General features: G+C 44.1%; 2 protein-coding genes and 2 long non-coding RNA genes across 9 annotated transcripts; 2 read left to right on the top strand and 2 right to left on the bottom strand.

The window, feature by feature from the left end:
* Positions 1-241: 241 nt before the first annotated feature.
* Positions 242-6,510, top strand: LOC310846906. Its single transcript, XR_014565609.1, has 3 exons — positions 242-256; positions 3,072-4,804; positions 4,961-6,510. It is a non-coding gene; the product is annotated as an uncharacterized lncRNA (long non-coding RNA).
* On the bottom strand, positions 3,383-11,831 carry ARPC5 (actin related protein 2/3 complex subunit 5). Of its 2 annotated transcripts, XM_083744034.1 has the most exons (4): positions 11,293-11,831; positions 8,613-8,685; positions 6,507-6,683; positions 3,383-4,740 (listed from the first exon to the last, which is right to left on the bottom strand). In XM_083744034.1, the coding sequence occupies exons 1-4, from the start codon at positions 11,565-11,567 to the stop codon at positions 4,678-4,680; spliced, it is 588 nt and encodes a 195-aa protein (XP_083600160.1). In that variant the 5' UTR covers positions 11,568-11,831; the 3' UTR covers positions 3,383-4,677. The 2 variants fall into 2 exon arrangements, with proteins under 2 accessions (XP_083600160.1, XP_083600161.1); XM_083744035.1 differs by lacking the exon at positions 8,613-8,685 and having other exon boundaries at positions 11,334-11,723.
* A 2,042-nt stretch (positions 11,832-13,873) lies between these two features.
* On the top strand, positions 13,874-22,861 carry LOC310846889. 5 transcript variants are annotated; one of them, XR_014565590.1, is made up of 5 exons: positions 14,290-14,664; positions 17,490-18,353; positions 20,321-20,535; positions 20,777-20,878; positions 20,985-22,861. It is a non-coding gene; the product is annotated as an uncharacterized lncRNA (long non-coding RNA). The 5 variants fall into 5 exon arrangements; XR_014565587.1 differs by having other exon boundaries at positions 13,874-14,664; positions 20,321-20,862; positions 20,966-22,861; XR_014565588.1 differs by having other exon boundaries at positions 17,487-18,353; positions 20,321-20,878.
* APOBEC4 (apolipoprotein B mRNA editing enzyme catalytic polypeptide like 4) lies at positions 14,678-20,310 on the bottom strand. The gene is made up of 2 exons (XM_083743971.1): positions 19,566-20,310; positions 14,678-16,209 (listed from the first exon to the last, which is right to left on the bottom strand). The coding sequence occupies exon 2, from the start codon at positions 16,172-16,174 to the stop codon at positions 15,125-15,127; it is 1,050 nt and encodes a 349-aa protein (XP_083600097.1). The 5' UTR covers positions 16,175-16,209; positions 19,566-20,310; the 3' UTR covers positions 14,678-15,124.
* Positions 22,862-23,741: the final 880 nt, after the last annotated feature.

The raw sequence follows: 23,741 nt of genomic DNA on the forward strand, positions 1-23,741 counted from the left end.
AATCTTCAGGCAACTTGAACAGAAGCAAAGTCTTGTGCGTATGAACATCCACCTTTGCCAGAGCCCCTTGGTATTATTTTACAGTAAAGGCAAATGATGTATTCTATTCATCTTGCATATATCATATCATATTGGCTTCCATGTCATCTTTCCAATGTCATGGTCTCAGACATTTAGGGGACCTTGTTTTCCTACTATGTTCCTTCTCAAAACTGAGGAGGAAAAGTTTTAAAACAGCAACATTGCAAATACAAGAGTATTTTTTTATCCAATATGTTATGCTACAAGGCTTATCCAGAATATTACTTTTTTTATTCAAGTTACTTCAGAATAAAAATCACAGAGATCTAGAAACACAAGAATGCCCAAAATATATCTAGTTGGGCACAATGTATAATAATAATAATAATAATAATAATAATAATAATAATAATAATAATAATAATAATTTGTACCCCACCCTCCACGGCTGGAGCCAGGCTCAGAACGGCTAACATCATATAAATAATACAATATGCATAAAAACAAGCAATCAATTGATTAAAATGCATCCCAAAATTAATTAAAATAAATTAAAATTAAAGTTAAAACTGGACAGTCCTCAGGTTAAAATTGAAAGCGGTTAATACTCGCCAGGACCAACTGTTTCCACTGATATTATAAGGACCTGTGAGTGGGCTGGGAAACCTCCTTCGTTCTTGTTCTTATACAAAGAGAAAATGAGTCAGACTGAACCCTGACCAAAGGCCTGGCAGAACAGCTCCGTCTTATAGGCGCTGCGGAAGGATGTCAAATCTCACAGGGCCCTAGTCTCTTGTGAGAGAGCGTTCCACCAGGCCGGAGCTATGGCCAAAAAAATTAGCCCTGGCTAATCTCCCTGGGGCCCGGAATCTTCAGGGTGTTGTTATTTGCAGACTGTAAGGTCCTCCATGGGACATACCAGGAGAGGTGGTCCCATAGGTACGAAGGTCCTCTGCCGTATAGGGCTTTAAAGGTTAAAACCAGCACCTTAAACCTGACCCTGTACTCCACCGGGAGCCAGTGCAGCTGGTATAGCATGGGGTGAATGTGATCCCATGGTGAAGACCCCGTAAGGAGTCTTGCCGCAGCATTCTGCACCTGCGGGAGTTTCTGAGTCAGTTTCAAGGGCAGCCGCACGTAGAGTGAGTTACAATAATCAAGCCTGGAGGTGACTGTCGCATGGATCACAGTGGTGAGGTCCGGGCGAGAGAAGTAAAGGACCAACTGCTTAGCTTGGCGGAGATGAAAAAATGCTGCCTTTGTTATAGCTGTAACCTGCGCCTCCATAGAAAGGGAGGCGTTGAATATTACACCCAAACTCTTGACGGAAGGTGCTGATACTAGTTGCACCCCTGCAAGGGATGGGACTTGGCCCCCCAACCCCATATCGTCCCGACCCAGCCAAAGGACCTCTGTCTTGGAAGGATTTAACTTGAACCGGCTCCCACATAGCCATCCAGCCACGGCTTCCAAACATCTGAACAGTGTGTCTGGGGCTGAGTCAGGGTGGCCATCCATCAACAGATAAAGCTGGGTGCTGACAGCCCAAACCCAAATTCTGGACGAGCTGGGTGAGGGGGCGCATATAGATGTTAAAAAGCATCGGGGAGAGAACTGCGCCCTGTGGTACGCCACACACCAAGGAGTAGTGCGACAACTCCCCCCCCCATCGCCACCCTCTGTCCCCGACCAGAGAGGAACAAGCGCAGCCATTGAAGGACTGCGCCCCGAATCCCCATGTTGGCAAGGCAGTGGTCTAGAAGTTCGTGGTCAACCATGTCGAAGGCTGCTGACAGATCTAAAAGAATCAACAGCCCCAACCTGCCTCAATCCAGCTGCCTACGGAAGTCATCTGTTAGGGTGACCAGAGCCGTCTCAGTCCCATGGCCAGAGCGAAAACTGGACTGGAATGGATCCAAAGCCGATGTTTCATCAAGAAATCTGCCAAACTGTTCAGCAACTGCTCTCTCAGCCACCTTACCAAGGTTGTGTTGGCTGGTTCAGACCATAGTAAATCTAAACCAGAGTTCTATTTCCAACAGCAGCTGATCAGACAGAGCCGGAGTACATCAGAGGGACACCATATCTGAACATGGAAGTTTCATTTAGCTGTCTTGGCGAATGTCACTGATGGATCTATACAGTTGTCACTCCTTTAAAAACGCAACTAAGTTAGTAGTCACTTTGGGATGTAAGGGGTGTTAGGGGAAGGATACTACCTCTGGTGCAGGACTTGTGCTCCTTTGGAGTAGTTTGTCTACCTTTGCCCTCAGTTCTCACCTGTGGCTCCCAAGCTGTAAGCATGCAACAACAGCCACACCCCAGAAACCACTTCCACTAGCCAGTTAAACAAGGTGAGCGTAGCTGATGGGTTTCAAACCTTTGGGGTTTAGGGACTTCACCTGCGTGAGAAGACAGGCTCCAGCGGATTAAACTGGCAAGTCCAATAGTGGGTCCAATGGTCATGAAGGTGGTTTCTACAGGTGCTGTAGAGGAAAGTGAGGGGCAGATGGGGCTTGTCAACCTGGGAAGGTAGCCCATCTAGAAGGAAAACACTGACCCTAAACCTCTTCTGCTTTGCGGAATATCTTTGGGAAAAGAAATGACTAAGGAGCAAACTCTACACAAATCTGGAATGGAGTCCCAAAGATGGCACCTTGTACGTCTCCTTCCGGCAACTTCCGCAGCCAAGTTGGTGCCAAACGTATTGCTCTGCTTTCCTTTGGACCACATTAGTGAGGCTGAGACAAGATGAGTCTTGTCATCTGGGCAGCCCAGAACCTCCAGACACATGGCCCAGGCTTGCAACCCGGGGGGGGGGGGCACTTCAGTGCTGCTAAAGCAGCTGTTTTGACTTCACTCCTGGAGGTGCTCCTACTGGAAATGGAATGGTGAATTCTTAAGATGTTCTTTGGGGAGCTACTTCTGATCTTCTGTTTGCTTTTTAAAATCTCATTTACTCATTTACTAAGAGATTTTCTTTCTTCTTTTTTTGCAGCACAGAGGACTAGGAAAAACTTTTTTTTAAACTGTAGGTGAATAAATTAAAGTCCTAGAAAAGCTTTAAGATAAGTGACATTCTAGAGGTCCTACTTAAGACATTAAGGTGGTCCTATGCATTTTTACATGGAAGGAAATCCCACTGTGCTCAGTGGGGCTGACTTCCAGTTAAGCATGCATAGGATTGTAGCCTAAGGCATGATCACAGGATTGCTCAGCAACTGTACTTCTTTAAAAGCATTTATATAGTGCTTGTTTTTGGAGTTGATAAACAACTTGATTCTTAGATGCTCATTTATTATCACCTCCCATCTAAATGTGGATTAACAACAGACAACAAAATTACACTTGAATATTAAAATATTTAGCAGTGACCATTTTATTTTCGATTTCTCATTTTACAAAAAAAGCAGGTATAAAAATGAGCAGCATTTTATAATTCCTTTCCAGTTTTGTGATGCAAAACTGGCATTAAGTATAAACTAAACACATTGGTCAACTTTCCTCCTATGTCATTCACAGTCAAGCTGTTTCCAGGTCTGGAATGCAAATGATCTCCTAGAAAGTCCTTTATTTTTTTAAGCACTTTTTTATTGGTCAGTACTTTCTCCCTTAATACAACATGGAACACAACCATATTAGGAATAGAGGTTAAGATTTTCTAGGTCCCACTAGCTGAACACTGATCAAGAAACGCTTAGAATAAAACTATACATTAGATTTGATATGAGGCTAACACCAAAATAGGCACTCTCATGTTTTGTCCCCCCCCCAACCTCTGCAGTATAGGATACTTTTCCCATGTTCTGAACTTATGCCAAATTTTCATTCCAACAGTAGGCAATGATGTGATGAAGACAGGGAAACACATGACATCAGGGCATGTGTCAAGAGACTCTAAAAGTTACGGGGAGAAGGAAACTTGACATGAAGACCTTATTTTTGGCAGCAGTCCCACGTCAAGTGCAATGTGTAATTCTGCCCTTACTTCAGTGTACACTTGTTAGGTTATTCAGAGGCAGCTGCTATTATGCAGAGTTCCAAAATGTTTTCCCTGTTCCCTTTGCTTGATGGATTATCACAGAAACAATGACATTCTCCGCTTGTGGATTCTTCATGTAAAAAGGTTTGCAAAGAAAAGTGTGGGACACTTATGAAAACCAAGCAATGAGCAACTTGACTCGACAGATCCTTGCCGATAGCTGTAAGGTTAGACATTGACTAGTCCAGTTTGTTATTTGTAAGCTGTCCCATATCAACACAGTTTACATGGAATGCTGCCCAACCAGCTAAAGAATTTAAAACTGACCTCAATCCCCACCATCTGCTCAGACTTTCTGGCCAAAAATGGGGAAGGAAGGTTGTACATTGTCGTGATTTTTTTAAATCATCCTATGCAAACACTTGTACATGTGTCACTGAAATGCTTTGCGAGTACCAGATACTCATTTTAGAAATAAAATTGCACTTATATAATTATCCAACATTTCACAAAAGAAGTCTGATATGCATATTATGCCACAGATATGAAAAAGCAAGAAGGCAAGCTGAAAGAAAGAGAGATGCTACCCACAGGGCGGTGATGGCATTTGGTTGTTTTGGTCTTTGTATGAGCATTTCCCACACCCATGGCAGAAGGGGCAATTTTTGCTGGACTTAAACTGTTTTCCTGGCAGTTAAGACACGGACAATGGATCCTACACCTCCAGCAGCAAGAGCCTGAAAACAGACAACAAGGAAGAGGAAGTTAAAGCACTCACTGAAGACAACTCTAACTAATAATGTTGTATTTTTAATTTGTTTTTAAGTTGTAATCATTTAACTTGTTTTTATTATTGCTTGTAAGCCGCTCTGAGCCCGGCCTTCGCTGGGGAGGGCGGGGTATAAATAAAAATTATTATTATTATTATTATTATTATTATTATTATTATTATTGCAGACATCTACTAGCATGTTTTATATGGCTATCTCAAAGAGGCACAAGAAATCAGAAACATCAGTTTATTGAACTGGGAACACAAAAAGACAAGGGGAGTACACTCCATAAACACACTAGTTTGAATTAAGATACAAACCATTCACAGAATCATGTTCACATATATTTCCTCAACTAAAACTCATTTTAACATATATTAAATTATCTCAGTTCACTGGGCAATTACAAATTTTGATGACAACAGGCATTATTTCTATGGCACACAATCATACTCAGTAATTGAACAGAAATATTTATTTTGCTTTACTGAGGATGTCATAGGTGGGTGCCTTATTTTTCTCCGAGGAACGTTACTCCAATCCAAATCATCACTATGGTCCACAGAAGCATAAAAGTAGTGTTTCTATTAGGTGTCTAGCAACACATGAAAGGGTACAATGTATTTAGTATTCAATGAAGTTTTACTCAGAGCAGATCCACCAATTTCAGTGGGTCTACTCCAAGCAAGGCTTAGCTAAATGCCACCCTCAGCTTTTTAAATATGCATACACCTCACTTCATTTCATTACTCAAGTACTGATGACTGATAGCTGAATGTGTCAACCAATGCCACGGAAAACTTTTCAAGTCTGAGATGCTTTTCATTTGGTTTTATATGTTGCCATCTTGTTGTGAACCACTGAGATCTCTGTCTATAGGGCAGTGTATAAGTTGAATAAATAATAAATAATGAAGCATCAGGAGATGTGGAAGCTCTGGGGGAAATCCAATGGTGTCGTCCTCCAGCAGAACAGATTCCCCCTTTCCCTTGTAACTCCTAATGCACCCCCAATGACTACTCCAAAGAATTGGGAAACCTTCCAGAGCAGATTTGGAGGAGTGTGGAGAGCTCTAGCAGGGATGGAAGAAGTCCCATCATACAGCTGGATGTTTCTCTCCATCTGTACAAGGGCTTACATTCACACACAAGTCATCCCTAGATCTTGTGATCATCAAGTGATAAATATGGAAGTGAGAATAAACTCTAAGGAAATATATTTGGTTCTGTTGGTTTCCAGCAGTTAAGTAATTAAGGTAAAAGGATGCATGCCTTAAGCAACAGGATTGTCACAGGCAATTCCTATCTTTCATGATTAATCTCTTTCTCATTGCCAAAGACACAGTCACGTGTTTTAGAAAAAAACAACATTATTCAGTGAGTTAAATTGTGTAGTAAGTTTGGAAAATGAATTGTTTGCTAATATTAAAATATGTGTATGCTCATTCCATTGGGTTAATTCTAGTATTTCCAGCCTGTTCATCATTTTACTTCTGCTGTGTTCCCCAATTCACTTGACACTTCTTTTCTAAGATAAAGTTCCAGGTTTTTTAGTCTATCTAAGTAACTCTTTCAGGTATGCTATATCCTTTGGGATGCATGTGGCTTTGTTACCTTTTCCTCCCTTCTTGCCTATGCTTTATTGAGAAGTTTTATGCTTTATTGAGAAGGAAGAAAAAATAGCACACAACTCAGAGACCCCAAGAAAGGAATGATTCCAAGCCATCATACCTTTTCATGCCACTGTAGTAAAACAGCACTGCTGTTGTCAGATGGGCTCTCAAAGCCCTTGTAGATGTATTTCATTAAGAGATCAACTCCACTCTTATCCAAAGACTGTACTGCCTTTTCAATATCATTGGCTTTGAAAGAGATAAGAACCTTCAGGACAATACTTTCTGCACGATCCTGGAGAAAAATTGAAAAAGACAAACAGAAAAAGAACCATGAACACTGCAATCCTGTGCTTGCTTACTTAGAAGCATGTCCAACTGAACTCAGCTGATTTTCTTCTGAGCAAACATGCACTTGGGTTGACCACTGCAGTTTATACTATTAAGAAAGGTTCTAATTACCATAAAAAATCAACAAGTACTAAGCTACTAGACTTACATGACTATTATGACTGTGTCTGCAACTGCGTTGCATAAATAAATTAGTTCTAATATAGAATTAATAAGACCTTATGAATACTTCTGTTTTATCTGAAATGGCAAAATATTAACTAGGCTGCAGATGGCAATTTTCAAAAGAGGCAAACTCAAATAAAAGTTCTATGCCCGGGGTGTCCAACTTCCAAGAGACTGTGAGCTACTCCCACTATAAAAAACTAACATCAAAGTAGCTGAGCTTTTTTTCAGGGAGGATGAGCCAATGTTGTTGAGCTTTTTAGGGGGGTAACATTAGCCAAAGTTGTTGAGCTCTTGGGGGGTCCTACGATCGACCAGGATCGATTGGGGCACCCCGTGATCGACTGGTCGATCACGACTGTCCAGTTGGACACTCCTGTTCTATGCCATTTCCTACCCAGTTCCCTTCATTGGTACACCAGACCCAGATCATTCTGCAGGGTCTAAGTTGCATTTCTCACTTTATGCTTTTGTCTTGCTTTGGCAAAAACAGTCCAACAAGTTCTTATTAGAGTGACCTGGTCTGGACATAACACTAAACTACTGTGCACTACCCAAAGTCCAGCACAGTTATGTAATCAGACACTTTCACTGTATTTTTCAATGAACCAGAATTTATTGTTATGTCCGAATCTGAAACCATGGCTGATTTTAACTAAAGTTTAGGGAAACAATACAACTTCCAAATCCATTGTTTGGTGTTGTTTTTCTCCACCCTAAACCTAGATTAGAGTAACCACACTTTGGACATAACAACAAACTACAGATAGTTAAAACTGGAAGCAAAAGCTTTCAATCTCCTCCACACAGCTGCACTGGAGATGGAGAGCTGATGAGCCCAAGGCTTGCTTGTTCATAGAATGCTAAACCATTGTTTAGAATTAAATAGAAGTAGGATTAAAAATGTAAACAAATATATATTTATCATTGCAGAACTGTCTCCCATGCCTTACTTAAAAAGCAACAGGAACACAATGGATTTCTACTTTTATAATTAATTTTCTCTTTTGTCTTCTAAAAAGAGCTTTAAACATTATAGCCATCTGCACAATGTTTGAACCACTGAATGCAGACTAGGGCTTCATTCGCTTTGTTTCGTCAGCCTGTTCAGGACTGAAAAAAATAGGATGATCTGTAAGCAATCAATTAAGACACAATACATGGCCTGATGTCAAAAGACAGACAGTTCCAAAGTATAGGTACTGCCATACTAAAATATTGATTTCTTACAACTGCAGAAAGAGTATTATGTGGCACCTGTAACAGTGCCAGGTGCACAGATCAAAGCAGTCAAGTGAGCACCAGTGGGGTAAGGCTCATCTCAAGCCATTAAGGGCTTTCTACTCCAATACTAATACCCTGAACTCAGCCCAATAACAAATCAGCAACCAGTGCAGATATCTGAATAGAGGTGTTGTATGACAACAGAGTCTTCTTTGACAGCAACTGTGCTGCAGCATTCTACATTAATTGCAGTTATCCAATCCTGGTCCATGGGGTCACAAAGAGTCGGACACGACTGAACGACTAAACAACAACAACAATCCTGAAGCCACCAATGCAATAACACTTAAACACGTCCACTAAGTTTTGAGAGTTACAGCAGTGATGCAGCAATTCAGCAATGTTTTTAGATGTGGTTAAAATATTCCGAAAAAGAAGAGCAGTCTTCAATCACTATTATACCATAATTCTCCTGTTACCTCACCTTTACGGCTTGACTCTTGGTGTTGATTGGAGGATTTTTCAGAGCTGCCTGTAATGCAGCCATCATGTTTCCCGTAAGCAGCAGTTAAGGAAAATACAATTTTGCCAAGCTTTGAGGGTTCAAAAACTAGTAATAGTTATAGAACACATTTCAAGAGTTCAAAATGCTTCAGATACATTCATAGGAACCTTAAAATAGCCCCGTAAGGTTTTTCAGTATCTTATGTAGCATCTTATGCAGCTGGGGGTGAAGAGGGAAGCACTAGAGCTGACTAGTTTGTATAACGACACTTCACAAATGACTGAAGTTGAATTTGAAGAGAGGACTTTCTGACTCAAACCTTACTCTTTCCCACTACATAGCACAGAGCTTAGAGAAGCCTCAAGCAGATTGAAAAGTCTTAGTGACTGATTAGAGAATGCTATGTCTAATAAGCAAAGAAAAATTAACACACCTCAAGAGATATAAAAAAACCAGCCAGCCTGTTGACAATGCAGAACAGTATTTTAATTAGACCCAATTTGGTTTTGGAAATGGGGGGGGGGGGGCGGGGGTTCCTTTCTTGATTACTTCCTGGAACCCATTTAAACAGTGTAATTCTTAGAAACCGTTTCTTCTATAAATGAGACAAATCACTAATTCCCTGATCCTATGAAAATTCACCCAGAAAGAAGTTGTACTGTGTTCTCAAGTGAGTGTGCTTAAGATTACAAAATGGAACTGAATGCCAGTTGCACTATCACTGACTAGATGCAACTGTTTCCATAAAAGGAAAGACCCTACTGAATTCATGTACTTCCTCTACTGTTTTAGTCTGACAGGAGGAAGTTAGAAGGCTGTAATGCTTTGCAGACTCCTCCTCCCATGTTCTTCAATTCGATGTAAGACTGTCAAATGCATGCTTTAGGACTGTGCAGGCAAACAGTGAGAAAAGACACTTATAAAAGTAGATGTGCAAAGCTGCTACCATGTTAAGCCATTCAGATTATACTATATTAAGCTATTTTTTCCTTTTCAGATATGCCTGAAGCTTATTACAAAATAAGTTCTAATGAAAATAGAACATCTGCCCCATGAACACTTATCTCTTACTAAAGCTATCCACAGACTAATGCAATTCTTACAAGTAGACCCACTGAATATGGCTAAACATTTTTAGCTGATTAACAATCTCATTTTTTAATATTAAATTGTACTACACTACAGTATCATGATATGGGGTATTTTTGAGAATGTTAAAAAATGAGCTTCAACTATGCTATGCAGACACATGAATTCACAGCTTGGAAAACAGATCAAGCAATTTTAACATTATTGAAGAGGTGTGTTTTCAACAATGCTGTCAACCGTGAAACTCTTTCACACACTTTTGAATTAAAAAAATCCATGAAGTGATTAAATGATTATAGAGTGTCAATCAAGAAAAAGTTCCAGACCTAACTTTTAACCTGTGGAAAAAAAGAGCAATGAACCCTGAAGGAGGAGCAGAGTAGTGTGTGTCTCTGTGTGTACACAGCAGGAAAGCAAGATAAAGCTTTGTGTATTGAAGGTGGAGGAAAGTTAAAATATATGTTGAACCAAAGCTGTTAGTTCTTGTTCTTGCATAAATCACTCGCTGTTTTACACCACAGTTCTTTTTTCTTCCATAGAAATGTTGTGAGGAATAGCATGAACTACAGGACAGCATGACTGTGAACATCAACATTACAGTCTGCTGAAACAATGGCTACATTGAGATGCCTTCATGCTCAAAGCCAGTGTGGTTTTAAATGGTCTCTCAATGCTCCTTTGTCAGATTAAAGCATATACAGATATCTTAATTGTTTGCAGTTGTACAGAATGGGTCTGAAATGTTAAAAGTTCAAATGTCAGCTAGGTTCCCTTTATACCCCGCCTACAAAGCATCTGTGTGAAATGTGGGTGAAAAATACAACCAGCCCATGACTGTGGGCCTTACTTCCAAGTAAACACACATGATTAAAAACCAAGGTGCACTCTTGTGTGCTGTAAGGTTTTCTTCCAACCAGCAAGATTGTCTCTCAGCCTAACCTGAACAGTAAGAGCTGTTCAACAGTGGAGGATTCAGTCAGGTGGCGGCGGCATCTCCTTCCATGGAGGATTTTAGGCAGAGGTTGGATGCCCATCTGTCCTGGATGCTTCAGTTAAGACTCCTGCATTGCAGGGAGTTAATGACCCCTTGGGGCCCCTTTACAATTCTGTGAGAGGCGACCAGGGAGGAATTCGAGTGAGGATCTGCCTCCATCGAGCAGGCACTGGCTGCGGGTGTGGCAGAAGCCCCCTCCCCAAAAAACTGCATCCATACTGGCGGGGGGGGGGGGAGAGCCCAGCCCCCGTTCAGGCTCCTGTCATCCTTTCTCTCCGCCCCGCCCCCACCCACCGCCTTCTCCTTTGCGGAAGAGATGGAAGATGGAGAAGCCAAGGGCCTCGGCAGGCAGGGCAAGATCCCAGCACTGCTGGGGGTTGGGCTAGATGACCCCCGAGGTCCCTTCCAGCTGGACCGGAGATGGCAGGGGAGGCGCAGCGCCTGTCCCGGCGCCCAAGGGCCCCTCGCTGCGGGGGGGGGGCGAGGCACCTCCTCAGCCCGCCCGCCCGCCCTCCCTGGGAAGGGAGAGAGACCCCCCCCCCACCCCGCGACTCGATTCTGTTTCCCTCAGGATATTGCCTCAGGCACGAGTCCACCTCGCCCTCGTCGGGGCCCACCTGGCCGTCGCCGCCGTCCTCCTCGTCCACGAACTTGTTCTCGTCGTACTCGTCCACGTCCACCCGGCGGAAGCGCGCGGAGGAGACCGTGTGCTTGGCCATGGCTGCGCCCCGCCTGACTCGCTCGGGCGAAGGAAGGCGGCGGCGGCGGCGAGAGGCGAGACTCCGCCCCTTCCAGGCCGCGGAAGGACTCACGTCGAGGAGGGAGCGGCAGCCAACACCGGCACTACGCATGCGCGAGTGGTTTCACCCCACCTCTCCTCCGCTCTGCGCATGCGGACAATCCACACCAAGTTAACCGCCATTACGTCATTTCTCCTCCGGCGCGTTTTTTTTGTAAGCTTCTGTGAGAGAGCGACCTTTTCCAGGCCCTTCTCATTAAAAAGCCCCAACAAGCGCAGGGTTTTAAGTCTTTTATGCTCGCTAGCGTTGCGCATGCGCGCGCCACCCGTTCTAATGAGCATGCGTCAAGCAGCCATTTCCCTCTCGCCCCCCCTCAACCCCCTGAACGAGCACATGCGCAGAACTGCGGGCGCGGCGGGGTGGGGCGCTGGTCTGTGGGAGGCCATTGAGAGGTTGGCTGACACGTGATCTTGGGCAGGTTCCTATAGCAACGGATGGGCCTGGGATCCCGGCCTCCTAATTCCAGCCGGGGCCCAAAATGTCGCCTGGCTGTTAGGCCTGAAAGAAGCCCCGTGGCTGCTCGGAACGCTCTGATTTTTGCTCAGTGCTCGTAAAAGAAAATTGTTAGACTTTTGTATCTTCTGACGGGGTTTTTGTGGCACAACTTTTCTCTTCTAATTCGGATTTCCACCTCATCCCCAAGGTCATGAGGTGGACGCATCGCTTTTTTGGCTAGGTCGGGATGGCACGGGGATGAGGGACCAACTCCCTTCTCTTGCGGGGGCCCAATTAGTGCCATTGCCTTCCGTTAAGAGTTTGGGTGTAATCCTCGATGCCTCCCTTTCCATGGAGGCGCAAGTTACAGCAACAGCCAAGACGACATTTTTCCACCTTCGCCGCATCAAGCAGTTGGTCCCTTACCTTTCCCGCCCTGACCTGGCCACAGTGATCCATGCGACGGTCATCTCCAGGCTTGACTACTGTAATTCGCTCTACGCGGGGCTGCCCTTGAAGCTGTCCCAGAAACTCCAGCGGGTGCAGAATGCTGCAGCGAGGTTCCTCACGGGGTCTCTGCCATGGGAGCATATTCACCCAGTGCTTTTCAAGCTGCACTGGCTCCCGGTGGAGTACAGGGTCAGATTTAAGGTGCTGCTTTTGACCTTTAAAGCCCTTCATGGCCTAGGACCCTTGTACCTACGGGACCGCCTCTCCTGGTATGCCCCACGGAGAGTCTCAAGGTCCATAAATAGCAACACCCTAGTGGTCCCGGGACGCGGGTGGCGCTGTGGGTAAAAGCCTCAGCGCCTAGGGCTTGCCGATCGAAAGGTCGGCGGTTCGAATCCCCGCAGCGGGGTGCGCTCCCGTTGCTCGGTCCCAGCGCCTGCCAACCTAGCAGTTCGAAAGCACCTCCGGGTGCAAGTAGATAAATAGGGACCGCTTACTGGCGGGAAGGTAAACGGCGTTTCCGTGTGCAGCTCTGGCTCGCCAGAGCAGCGATGTCACACTGGCCACGTGACCCGGAAGTGTCTCCGGACAGCGCTGGCCCCTGGCCTCTTAAGTGAGATGGGCGCACAACCCCAGAGTCTGGCAAAACTGGCCCGTACGGGCAGGGGTACCTTTACCTTTACCTTTAGTGGTCCCGGGCCCTAAGGAAGTTAGATTGGCTTCAACCAGAGCCAGGGCCTTTTCAACTCTGGCTCCGGCCTGGTGGAACGCTCTGCCTCATGAGACCAGGGCCCTGCAGGATCGGATTTCTTTCCGCAGGGCCTGGAAGACAGAGTTGTTCCGCCTGGCCTTTGGCTTGGAGCCAGTTTGATTCCCTCCCTCCCTCTCTTTCTTTTCCTTCTCCTCCTGCGATGAGGCTGCATTTTAATGTTTCAATATTTTAATGTTGTATTTTAATCTTGTTTTTAAGTCGTAATCATTCATCTTGTTTTTATTATTGCTTGTAAGCCGCTCTGAGCCCAGCCTTGGCTGGGGAGGGTGGGGTATAAATAAAAAAAATATTATTATTATTATTATTATTATTATTATTATTATTATTATTATATTTTAAAAACAGCAGCCAGTGCATATCCCCAAGTTTAAGTTCTTTACCAAAGTAGGAAATAATTATGTAGTGCAGTAAGAGAATAATCAAGCCAGCAATAGGATATACCTGTTTGCCTGGGAGTAGGCGTCATTTATATCTTTGGGGACTTCTGAATAGATATGTATAATAATAATAATTTTATATTTTGTACCGTGCCCACCTGACTGGGTTGCCCCAGCCACTCTGGGCAGCTTATGACATAATATAAAAGCATAATAAAACATCAAGCATTAAAAACGTCCCTATACAGGGCTGCCTTCTGGATTGTGTGCAGCAGATTTGTTGCAGCATACACTTTCATGGACTAGATCAGGGGTCTGCAACTGGTCCACTTTCCCTCAGACCTTGTGGGGGGCTGGACTATATTTTGAGTGGGGGGAAATGAATGAATTCCTATGCACATCAGGCAGGCCTCACAAATAACCCACAGGTGCATTTTAAAAGAACCCATTCCATGCAAGAGTACCAGGCAGGCCAGACAGTATTGTAGATTCTTACCTGCACTGATGATAGTCATTGTTTGGATGGGGGGCTCCTCGCCTGGGTTTGGTGCTGCGTTGTGGCCTGCTGGGCCTCCTGCTGCTGGCACCTCTTCCATGCTTCGGGGGGGGGGATGGGGGCAGCAGAGGCCAGAGCGCCGCTGTTCAGCCAGTCTGGAGAGCTCCTAACTGTTCTCCCCACCCTCACTCTTTCCCCTCCGCCCGTAAATCTCTCGCCCCCTCCCCTGCCCAGGATGGCGGCACCTCTGCCTCCTCCTTTTCCTCCTGCACCTCCTGAAGGAGGACTTCACGCAAGAACGTGTGGCGGCTTCCCTCTTTTTTGTCTTTTTTTCCAGGGAGCTCAGAGAGCGGCCAGGCCAGGTTAACGACCCTCGTGGGCCTGATTTGGCCCACAGAGCCTAGTTTGCCAACCCCTGGACTTGACTGAATTTCATCAGATGCAAGATTATTCCAGGAATTGGTATCCACCCACTCCGAACCATTATGCTTGCAAGTACTTTTAATAATTTCAAAGGGAAGTTTGAAGAGCTACCTGTGATATCCAATAAAAAGCAAGGCTTAGCAAAAATAAATTGAATTTCCAAATAGCGCTGATGATGTCTGGGCTGACTTTAAGGTATTTTCTGGAGATGATAGAAGAATTGAATATTAGTCTTTTACATGCAGCATGTTTGATGATTGGATTTATTTTATTACATTTATATCCCAGCTTTCTGTTGGCAGGTACAAGTTTACAGCCAAAACTGCATAGAACAATGACAACAAATCAGTACAAAATAATTATTATAAAGGAAATATCCTTAAGATGAAAGTTGCCTTAATACTCTAACACAAAATGGAGGATGACGCTGTCCAGTAGCCACACTGACTAGCAGGATTGCCTTAGTCTCTTCATTCAGCTGCTCGAAGTTGGTGTTTCCTATGCTGGCATAATAGCCACAGTACATATGAAAAACATGCGTATAAGCATTTGAGCTGCTTACATGCCGAGTGAATTGTCAGCCCTGCATTCAATTTTTGAATGAGGTGAATTGGATCCTGTTTCTGTGCAGTTCATGCTCTTTAGACTTGATACTTTAAACTCGTTCAGTAATTCTTTCCGTGTAAACAGATCTTCCGTTTGGAATTACTTGCAGACGTTTAGCTTTGCTTAATGACTTATCTGGCATTTTTAAGTGTCTGACAATATTTTTAGGTTGTGGGTATAGTGGCTGCTTTCTAAAACTGGGAAAAACATCAATGGGAGGTGTTGAATGGGGGGGCGGTATCCTCAGAGGGAGCAATCTACCATTCATCATTGGTGCTGGATGCTGAGAGTCTGAACTGGGCAAAAAGTACTTTTGCAGAGATGGCAGAACAGTTGGGTGTCCATAGCCTGGCTGAGGCAGGGTCTTCATAAAAGGAAATTTCATTCCTGTAATGCTGCTAATTTGTTGTGCATTTCGTCTGTCAGCCCATACTCTTGCAGGCAAAATTGGATGATGGAGACTTGGGTGTGGTATATTAGTCACAAAACTGTTTAGGAGGGAATGCCAAAGTCCACCACACAGTGGGCTCAATGTCACCTGAGGCCACATGCTAGCCAGGCTTTGCAGAGCTTCACAGTTCCATGTGGATACTGGGAAATCCTCCTCTGTGTGGTACAGCTGTGCAAAATAAATGCAGAGTGTAATGTCTTGATACTTCATCAGAAAGTTGTACATTTTGCTTATGCAGCCATGCTCTGCCTCGTTACAAGGTGAGTAGTTTGAATAAATAATTATGTATCCAGCATTCTCATAATTGTGCACAACTGAATCTAGATAACCGCCTATTTCAAATAACATTGATTCTGGATGAATGTTGTACTCTGTGCAATTTGTAGCATGGCCTTTTTGAATTAATTTCCCTGATGAATGCCTCAATTCATAAAATAGAAGGTGTTTATTATGGGAAGGCATTGATCTGTATGGGAATCCAAAGGCTTTATGAAATTCTACATAAGGAACTCTTGCTTCTTCACCTGTTTTTATGTGATAAGGGCACTTGACACAGCTTTGGCTCACTGTTAGCCAGTAATATGGTTTTACTACTGTACCTTTATGTGCTAGGTATTCGTGGCAAAATGTTTCTGTTTCTAGGTTCATAGTATGGAAATATTGCTCCTGTAAGTTGGACAATCCTGAAACACAAAAAAAATAAATTCCTAGTTAGTTATTTCCCCCCCTTATTTGGAATCTTTGAAGTTAAAGTTGTATGTATATTACAAATTTAAGCCAGATATGAACTGGGTTAGTTGTCAGGGCTTCTGTATGTGAACTATAGGAGCAGAACTTCTTTCTTTACTTAGGGTTTCTTATTAGAGAACCAAGAATCATGATTTCCTAAGTTCCATGGTTGGAAGCCATGGAAGGCAAAGTAATTTACATTTGTAATATACGTATATCCTAAGAAAGCCACTAGGGTTGCCACCCAGCAAGACTGACCAGAACAGGGGTTGGCAAACTACGGTCCGCGGGCCAGATCTGGCCCAATTGCCCTCAGGATCCCGCCTGCAGATGTTCCGTGGATCGGCGGTTCTGTTTGTTCATTTTTTTCCCGTTCATTTTTTTTGGGGCGCCATTCCCCCATACCCACCCACCGCGGCGCCTCCTCTCTCCCTGCGCCTGGCTTCTCCGCACCCTTCTCCCCGCCCTGCATAGGGGAGGAAGTGGGCTGCGCTGAGTTGGCTGAGCGCCATTTTGGGCAGCACCTCTCTGGAGCCAGCCAGCCCTTTCGGGCTGCTCATCCCTCCGCCGCTGCCGCCGACAGCGGCCTCTGCTGCTTGCAAGGGCAGGCACAGGAGCAGCGGTTGGCAGAGCGCAGCGCAGCGTCTCTCCCAACTGCGGCTCCTGTGCCTGTCCTTGCGAGCGCCAGCGGCAGCGGTGGGACGAGCAGCCTGAAAGCAGCCCTCGCAAGGGCACAGGAGCCGCAGTTGGGAGAGCGCAGCACTGACAGCAGTATAGGTAGGCAGGGGAGGGGAGGGGCTGGGGGAGAGGGGGAGAGAGAGAAGTCCCTTTGCCGTGCGCGCCCGTGTGTGCGCGCTGTCTGGCACGCCACAAGGTCTGGGGGACAGTGAACCGACCCCCTCCAAAAAAAGTTTGCTGACCTCTGGACCAGAATTTTACCCTCTGGGCTAGTTGCTAGAATTGGCTATGGTGTTGGAAAAATGGCAGCTGAGTTGTTCTTTTGTCTGGTATAGTGCATTTTTGAGCTTTCTTTCTCATGTAATGCTAAAATATGACATGGAAGATGGTAGCCACATATGCAGTGCAATGCACAAACATTTAAAGGCTGTGCATTTTTATGAATATCAGTGTATGCACACTGTGCTACCTCATAGAAGACCACAGAGGTATGTGGCATCATTTTCAAGGGGCATTCAGTGCAACAACCTGCATGTTTTTGTCATCGTCCCAGCAGATCTCCTAACCAGGCCAATGAATACTTGGACCTCTCACTGCCTGCTGCCTGTAATGAGCACTGAGGTTTTGCAGGAAGCAGGCCCTGAGCACTCTGAGGATTTGTGGGAGCCAGACCCTGGCTGTGCCAACCTTATATGAATCAGGTGCAGGCCAGCAAGCACAGTCAGGTGACAAGATGCACTGCAGCTGGGAGCAAGCCCAGGAGAGCTAGATCAGGCCTGCATTTCACTTTTGGTCTTTGCCACAGCAACTTGGTCTTTCGTTGAGTTCCTGTGACTCTGCATCATGACCTTGCCTGGCTGGACTTCTCACCCACCTTGACTCTGGTACGCTTCTGGACTTCCTCTTGCCTCTGACCCTTGTTTGACTTGCTGCTGCTTCCTGACCAGGGGCCCACCAATTGGACTGCCTCTTGCCCCTGCTCCCTCCGTTGGACTTCACTTTGACGACGCGGACTGCCTCTGCTGCCAGCACCAGCACCCCAGTCTCAGCGTTCCTGCCCAGGACTCTTGCTGCTCACGCCCCGGAATGTCACTCTCTGAGCTGGTGTGGAGCCACTGTCACCTTTGGTAGGGTGACTTATGGTGAAGCACTGAAGTACAGATTTGATGGTATATCCGGATAGTCTTCTGATAAATGAAGCACTTCTTTCCTAAAGGAAGGGCATTCAGGGAAACATTGTTACTCAGTTCTTATTTGAAAAATTGTCTCCCAATGAAGGAAAAAGAACTCTGCACATATTCAACGAAACTCAGCTTTAAATGCCAGAGTTATTCATACTGCAGCGGCTCTTCCAGATATTTTATATCCGAGGCACACTTTTTCAGCATCTAAAATTCTTAAATTCATTCGGCAATAATAGGTAGGTATTTTATGTTAAAGGTAAGGTAGGCAGGTAAATCTGCAGGCAGGTATACTCCATACCGGTGGAGCAGCAGTTAAAAGTTCCTACCTTTCCCCACCCAGTTGGGGCTCTGGGATGGGGCTGTGCTTTCTGACAGTGCTGATGCTTCTTAAGAATCATCTGTGCTATATTTTCAGCTAAAGTTCTTGTTTTATCATGGGGTCCAGTGCATCCTTATTCCCTAAATGGAGGTGACATTGCTTCCCATCTTGGTGAGGAGAAAGGTATTAGTGATGCTTGGGGCCTCTGCTCCAACAGACATAGAATAGCAGGAGCATCCGAAATGGTGGATTAGTTTTCAGTGTGTACCCCTGTCCTTGCTTCACACTAGTGTGCACATATTTTTGCTCTAATAAGTCATAAAAAGCAGTTTGTAGCTTCTTCGGCAGAGAAATAAGTTCTTTCAAGCAATTTGACTTGCCAGATTGCGCCTTTTGAGGCAAGACAGGCAACATTTGCTTATGTTTGTGGGATTCATCAGGGAAAATATGGGGGATATTGTATCCTTCCCCCCCCCCTTGTGTGAGAAAGGCTGGGCTGCTGATTTTGAGCGACAAAGGATTAAATAGCCTATTCCACTCTGTGCAACCTGAAACCACCCAACTATTTTTCCCCTTCTTTTTAAAATGCAAGCATGGGATTAGTCGTATCCTGCTCTTCAGAAATAGCCACAAAATGGTAAAATCATGCAATAAAAGCATTGCTTCCTTCCCAGAAATGAGATAAGATATGCTTTGCATTGCAGAAGCTAAGCATAATCTGTTACATTCTTATGATTTAATAACTGAGCTGTACTTACCGTCAGGGGATGCAGGTGGCGCTGTGGGTTAAAGCCTCAGCGCCTAGGACTTGCCGATCGAAAGGTCCACGGTTCGAATCCCTGCGGCGGGGTGCGCTCCCGCTGCTCGGTCCCAGCGCCTGCCAACCTAGCAGTTCGAAAGCACCTCCGGGTGCAAGTAGATAAATAGGGACCGCTTACCAGCGGGAAGGTAAACGGCGTTTCCGTGTGCGGCTCTGGCTCGCCAGAGCAGCGATGTCACGCTGGCCACGTGACCCGGAAGTGTCTCCGGACAGCGCTGGCCCCTGGCCTCTTAAGTGAGATGGGCGCACAACCCCAGAGTCTGTCAAGACTGGCCCGTACGGGCAGGGGTACCTTTACCTTTTACTTACCGTCAGTGTTCTCAAGTCCCAAATGCCAGTAATAAGCACAGCCTTACTTGAATTGTTCTGCTGTTTTCTATTGTAAATAATGTAAAAAATGTTTCCCTATGATCAACCTTTCACTTTGAAAGAAAATAAGCTATTTTTCTTCCTCATTTGCTTATGGTACATATGATCGTCGTTTGATCACTTTTATATTGTTGCAGCGTAGGAGTTTCCGTTGCTCAGCAAAGGAACATGGTTGTACTGTCAGTTTCAAGTGCTAAGATACCTAGCTGTAAACATGAGCCTTACCTTTATTTTTTGAATGAGTGACCAGTTCAGCTCTTGTGCCTGATTACAATTGTCATTAATGTATGCAGCGAGATCAATGTACATAGTATGTTTACAGAGTAAAATAAGGAACAACAAAAGTATAGGTGTCTGCTTTAAAGATTTTACAATCTCAAACATGACAGTACAAAGGATAACAGGAAAGAAAGAGGCATGCATGAAGGAGCCAAATGTTCAGGGAATGACTGCTGGCAAATGTACAACAAACCTTTCCACAAAATCAGCAAAGGTTCTTATTTTTAAGGGGGGAAAGGGGGGAATATGATATAATAAGCTGCATTCCTTTACCCACCTTCCTTGGAGGTAAAGCACACTGAACTCATGGAGACTTACGTACTTTTAATAGACTTGTATAGGATCATGCTGTAATAATGCTCAATGTTTGCACAGCAGTTTCAAGTGTTTTAACACTTCATGTTCATGTCCTACAGCGCTTGTAATCCCCACAACAGCCTGTACAGCAATGCTTCTCAAACTCTGTGGTGGACCAGCAATTCCCCACCCACCAATGTGCCAGGGACTGGTGCCATACTTTGTCCTTGAAGTGCCACACCCAACATGGGCTGCAGTGAAGTTGGTGTGGACCGGAAGCCAATGGTTTATGGACTGCACTTGTCAGTGGACCACTACTTTGAGTAGCACTGCTGTAAGTTGTCTTTATTCTCCCACATTGCAGAGGGAAGAACAAGAGAGTGGCTTGCCTGAAGCCACCTAGTGAGTCCATGACAGTGACTTTGTTGCCACTGTGCTACACCAGGGTAGCCAGGTTTGCAAGGGAAGAGTGCACTTTTCCCATCACTTCCAAAGAAGCAATGAACAGTGTATGTAGCAAATGGGTTTGTGTACTTGCTTTCTTTTACTTAAAGGAAATTCTTTTAATAATGAAGGAAGAATGACAATGTAAAAGATTTATTCAAAGTTGGTAATTGAAGAGCATCTGAACAAGCTGGGGGAAAATGGCAGAAACAGAAGTGTAACAAGGAGACGAGGCAAAAAAAATTCCTTCCAGTAGCACCTTAAAGACCAACTAAGTCAGTTCTTGGTATGAGCTTTCGTGTGCATGCACACTTCTTCAGATACACTCGAGGAGACGAGGCTTAGTATATGAGCCAAAGCAGCCACAGGATGGCAGTATAATAAAGATACAGTACTCTGTTTTATACACTTGGGCATGAGAACTGTGTGTGCTTTATTTGCCCATATTTTAAAAGACCTTAAATTTGACGTGTGTGTTTTATCTTCTGGTGCAACGTAACAGGTTGCCTCTTAGGGATGCAGTATGTTAACTGTTGAATGGGAAGCTAAAGAGAGACGCATCTGGGGTGTTGCATTTCAATGTGCATGTGACCTAAGTTTTGTATCAGGCCTGCTGTGCGAACCCTTTGCTCCTCTGCCAGTTCCATCCTTGCAAGCCAGCAGGAGTTGAAACTGACAAGCATCCTATGCTCCAGCCCCTCAGAATTAAGCATTCTCATCAAATCCCCTGCCAGCTTTTAAGCATGAAGTCTGCAGGGGAGCAGAATCCAAGAGTAGAAGTGAAAGAATCTGTTTTTCTCTTGCCACATACTCTACTCTCAGAACAAGGAACTGTATGTATCAAAGGAAAAAAGCTAGCAAGAAAAGTGTGGAGCACAATGAAACACCACTGATTGTTCATGAATTTCAAGGGCTTCAGCCTTTTTATTTTAAACAGTTCTAAAGCAAAAAGCAGGTTTGTTTCATTTGCACCAATATAAACATTTGATGTATACTTGACCTGGGTTATTTTCATGAGGAAATACTAAAGTCACCAAAGTCAATAATCCAGAACTTTTATATAGTATTCTTAATTTTCAATTCACTACATGCTGTTTAAATGCTTTGATTATCAAAAGTATGTCTGACTATCAGCTGATGGGAGTATACAACAAAATATGACTTCTCTGATTATGATATTTTGATTTTTAAAATTAGTTTTAAAATATACAACACAAAACTGCAACCAATAAAAATCTCCCCCACCCACTTACAACCAATTCCTGGTATTAAAGGGATAATTATGATACCCCCCCCCAGCATGTAATTAAATCCATCACATAGGTACAGCCTAGGAGTATCCAATAGTCCTCCAGTTTGACTGTACAGATGGTCAGCAGTATAATTAAGATACAAAATATCATGAAGATAATATTTTTGAAGATGCAGGTGACAGAGTGTTTTTCAGCCCTTGTTATATACCATGAATTTCCACAATATGTCATAAAACACTTGTGGGTTTTTGAGTTCCTTTTAATATTCCTATTTTATGTGTTAAGCTTTTCCACTATGGTTATATGCCAGGCATTTTTATACCAAAGTTAAATATTCAAATTTTACAGTTCCTATTTTAAAGCAGCCTATAGCCCTGCTGCCACTACAGAATGTCAATAAGTCCTTCATTTTAATGTCCTCATTTGACACTTCAAATATGGATTGATTATGAATCTCTCATGGACATCTGTTTGACCACTGTTGGAAGAAGAGCACTAGACTAAGAGAGACAGCTATTTTAACAACAATAAAAATCTTTGTCATTGTCATGGAAGAAGGTGTACTGTTGTACTCGGTTAATGTGGCTTATGAAAATCTGTTTTTCAGTGCAAGAACATAATTAGATTAGGGATTTATATAGAACTAGGTGAAAGTTCATGTGATGTATAATTTTGGTCGCTGGAAGTGTGAAAGTAACACCATTCTTCTATTAGTTATATGAGAGACTATTTATTGTCACTAAATAAGGCACTGATACACACAGAGGTAGAAAGAGATGTTGGGGGCAGAAAACTGGTTTTGTTTCTTCTGGTAACACATTCTGTGAAAAAGGCCTCCTTTTAGTTCTGAAATTTAAGTACTGAAATGTCATAGTATTCAAATGTGCTTCAGTGGATTTGTACGTGGCTTCATCTAGTAATTAAAAGTTCAAAGTCCAGGAGTATCACATGGTCTTCAAACAATCCAAGGCTTCATGTTTCTTTGTAATATGCCTATTTGATTGTAAGGTATGTACCGGTAAATGAAGGAAGAAATAAAGAAGTATGGTGTTTTTGTTGGGTTTTTTCCCTGGATGCTTTAGTTTCATTTTTCAAATTTTGTGTTTGGCTCTCCAAGGTGTGATGGTGTTCAAGTATCTGGGTGGACAAATCTGCGTTAGGCCAGTGGCCTGTGTTAGGCCACTGCTCCAACTCATCCCCCCCCCCCCCAGGTCTTGCTGATGCATTCCAGATTGGTCCCTTGATCTATGATCAAATCATGGAAGAGTGATGTTTTATTCTGGACTGACATGACCTTCATCAACAACAAAACCAGGCTGGAGGAAAATCTAGCATGATTTAAGAAGGATGTTGACACGCTGGAACATGTGCATAGTGGGGCAACCAAGGTGATCCAGGGTCTGAAAACCAGACCCTATTTGGAGCGGTTGAAGGGGCTGGGTATGTTTAGCTTGGACAAGAGACTGAGAGGAGATATGATAGCCATCTTCAAATATCTGAAGGGCTGTCACATGGAAGATGGAGCAAGCTTGTTTTCTTCTGCTCTGGAGGGTAGGACTGAACCAATGGCTTCAAGTTACAAGAAAGGGGATTCTGACTAAACATCAGGAAGAACTTTCTGACAGTAGGAGCTGTTTGACAGTGGAACTGTCTCTCTTGGGAGGTTGTGGGCTCTCCTTGCTTGGAGGTTTTTAACCAGAGCTTGGATGGCCATCTGTCATGGATGCTTTAGCTGAGATTCCTGCATTGCAGGGGGTTGGACTAGATGACCCTTGGGATCCCTTCCAACTCTACTATTCTATTATTCTACCCAAGTCTTGCTGGCTCTGGGACCAATTATGGA

This window comes from Podarcis gaigeae (assembly GCF_964106915.1).
Source record: "Podarcis gaigeae genome assembly, chromosome: 6".
Classification (NCBI taxonomy): domain Eukaryota; kingdom Metazoa; phylum Chordata; class Lepidosauria; order Squamata; family Lacertidae; genus Podarcis; species Podarcis gaigeae.

Coding starts and splice junctions, on each gene's coding strand:
- ARPC5 (XM_083744034.1), bottom strand. CDS start 11,567: ATGCGTAGTGCCGGTGTTGGCTGCCGCTCCCTCCTCGACGTGAGTCCT. Junction 8,686..11,292: donor GTGGACTCGTGCCTGAGGCA/ATATCCTGAGGG, acceptor ACTGCTGCTTAC/GGGAAACATGATGGCTGCAT. Junction 6,684..8,612: donor CCAAGAGTCAAGCCGTAAAG/GTGAGGTAACAG, acceptor ATTTTTCTCCAG/GATCGTGCAGAAAGTATTGT.
- APOBEC4 (XM_083743971.1), bottom strand. CDS start 16,174: ATGAACCTAGAAACAGAAACATTTTGCCACGAATACCTAGCACATAAA.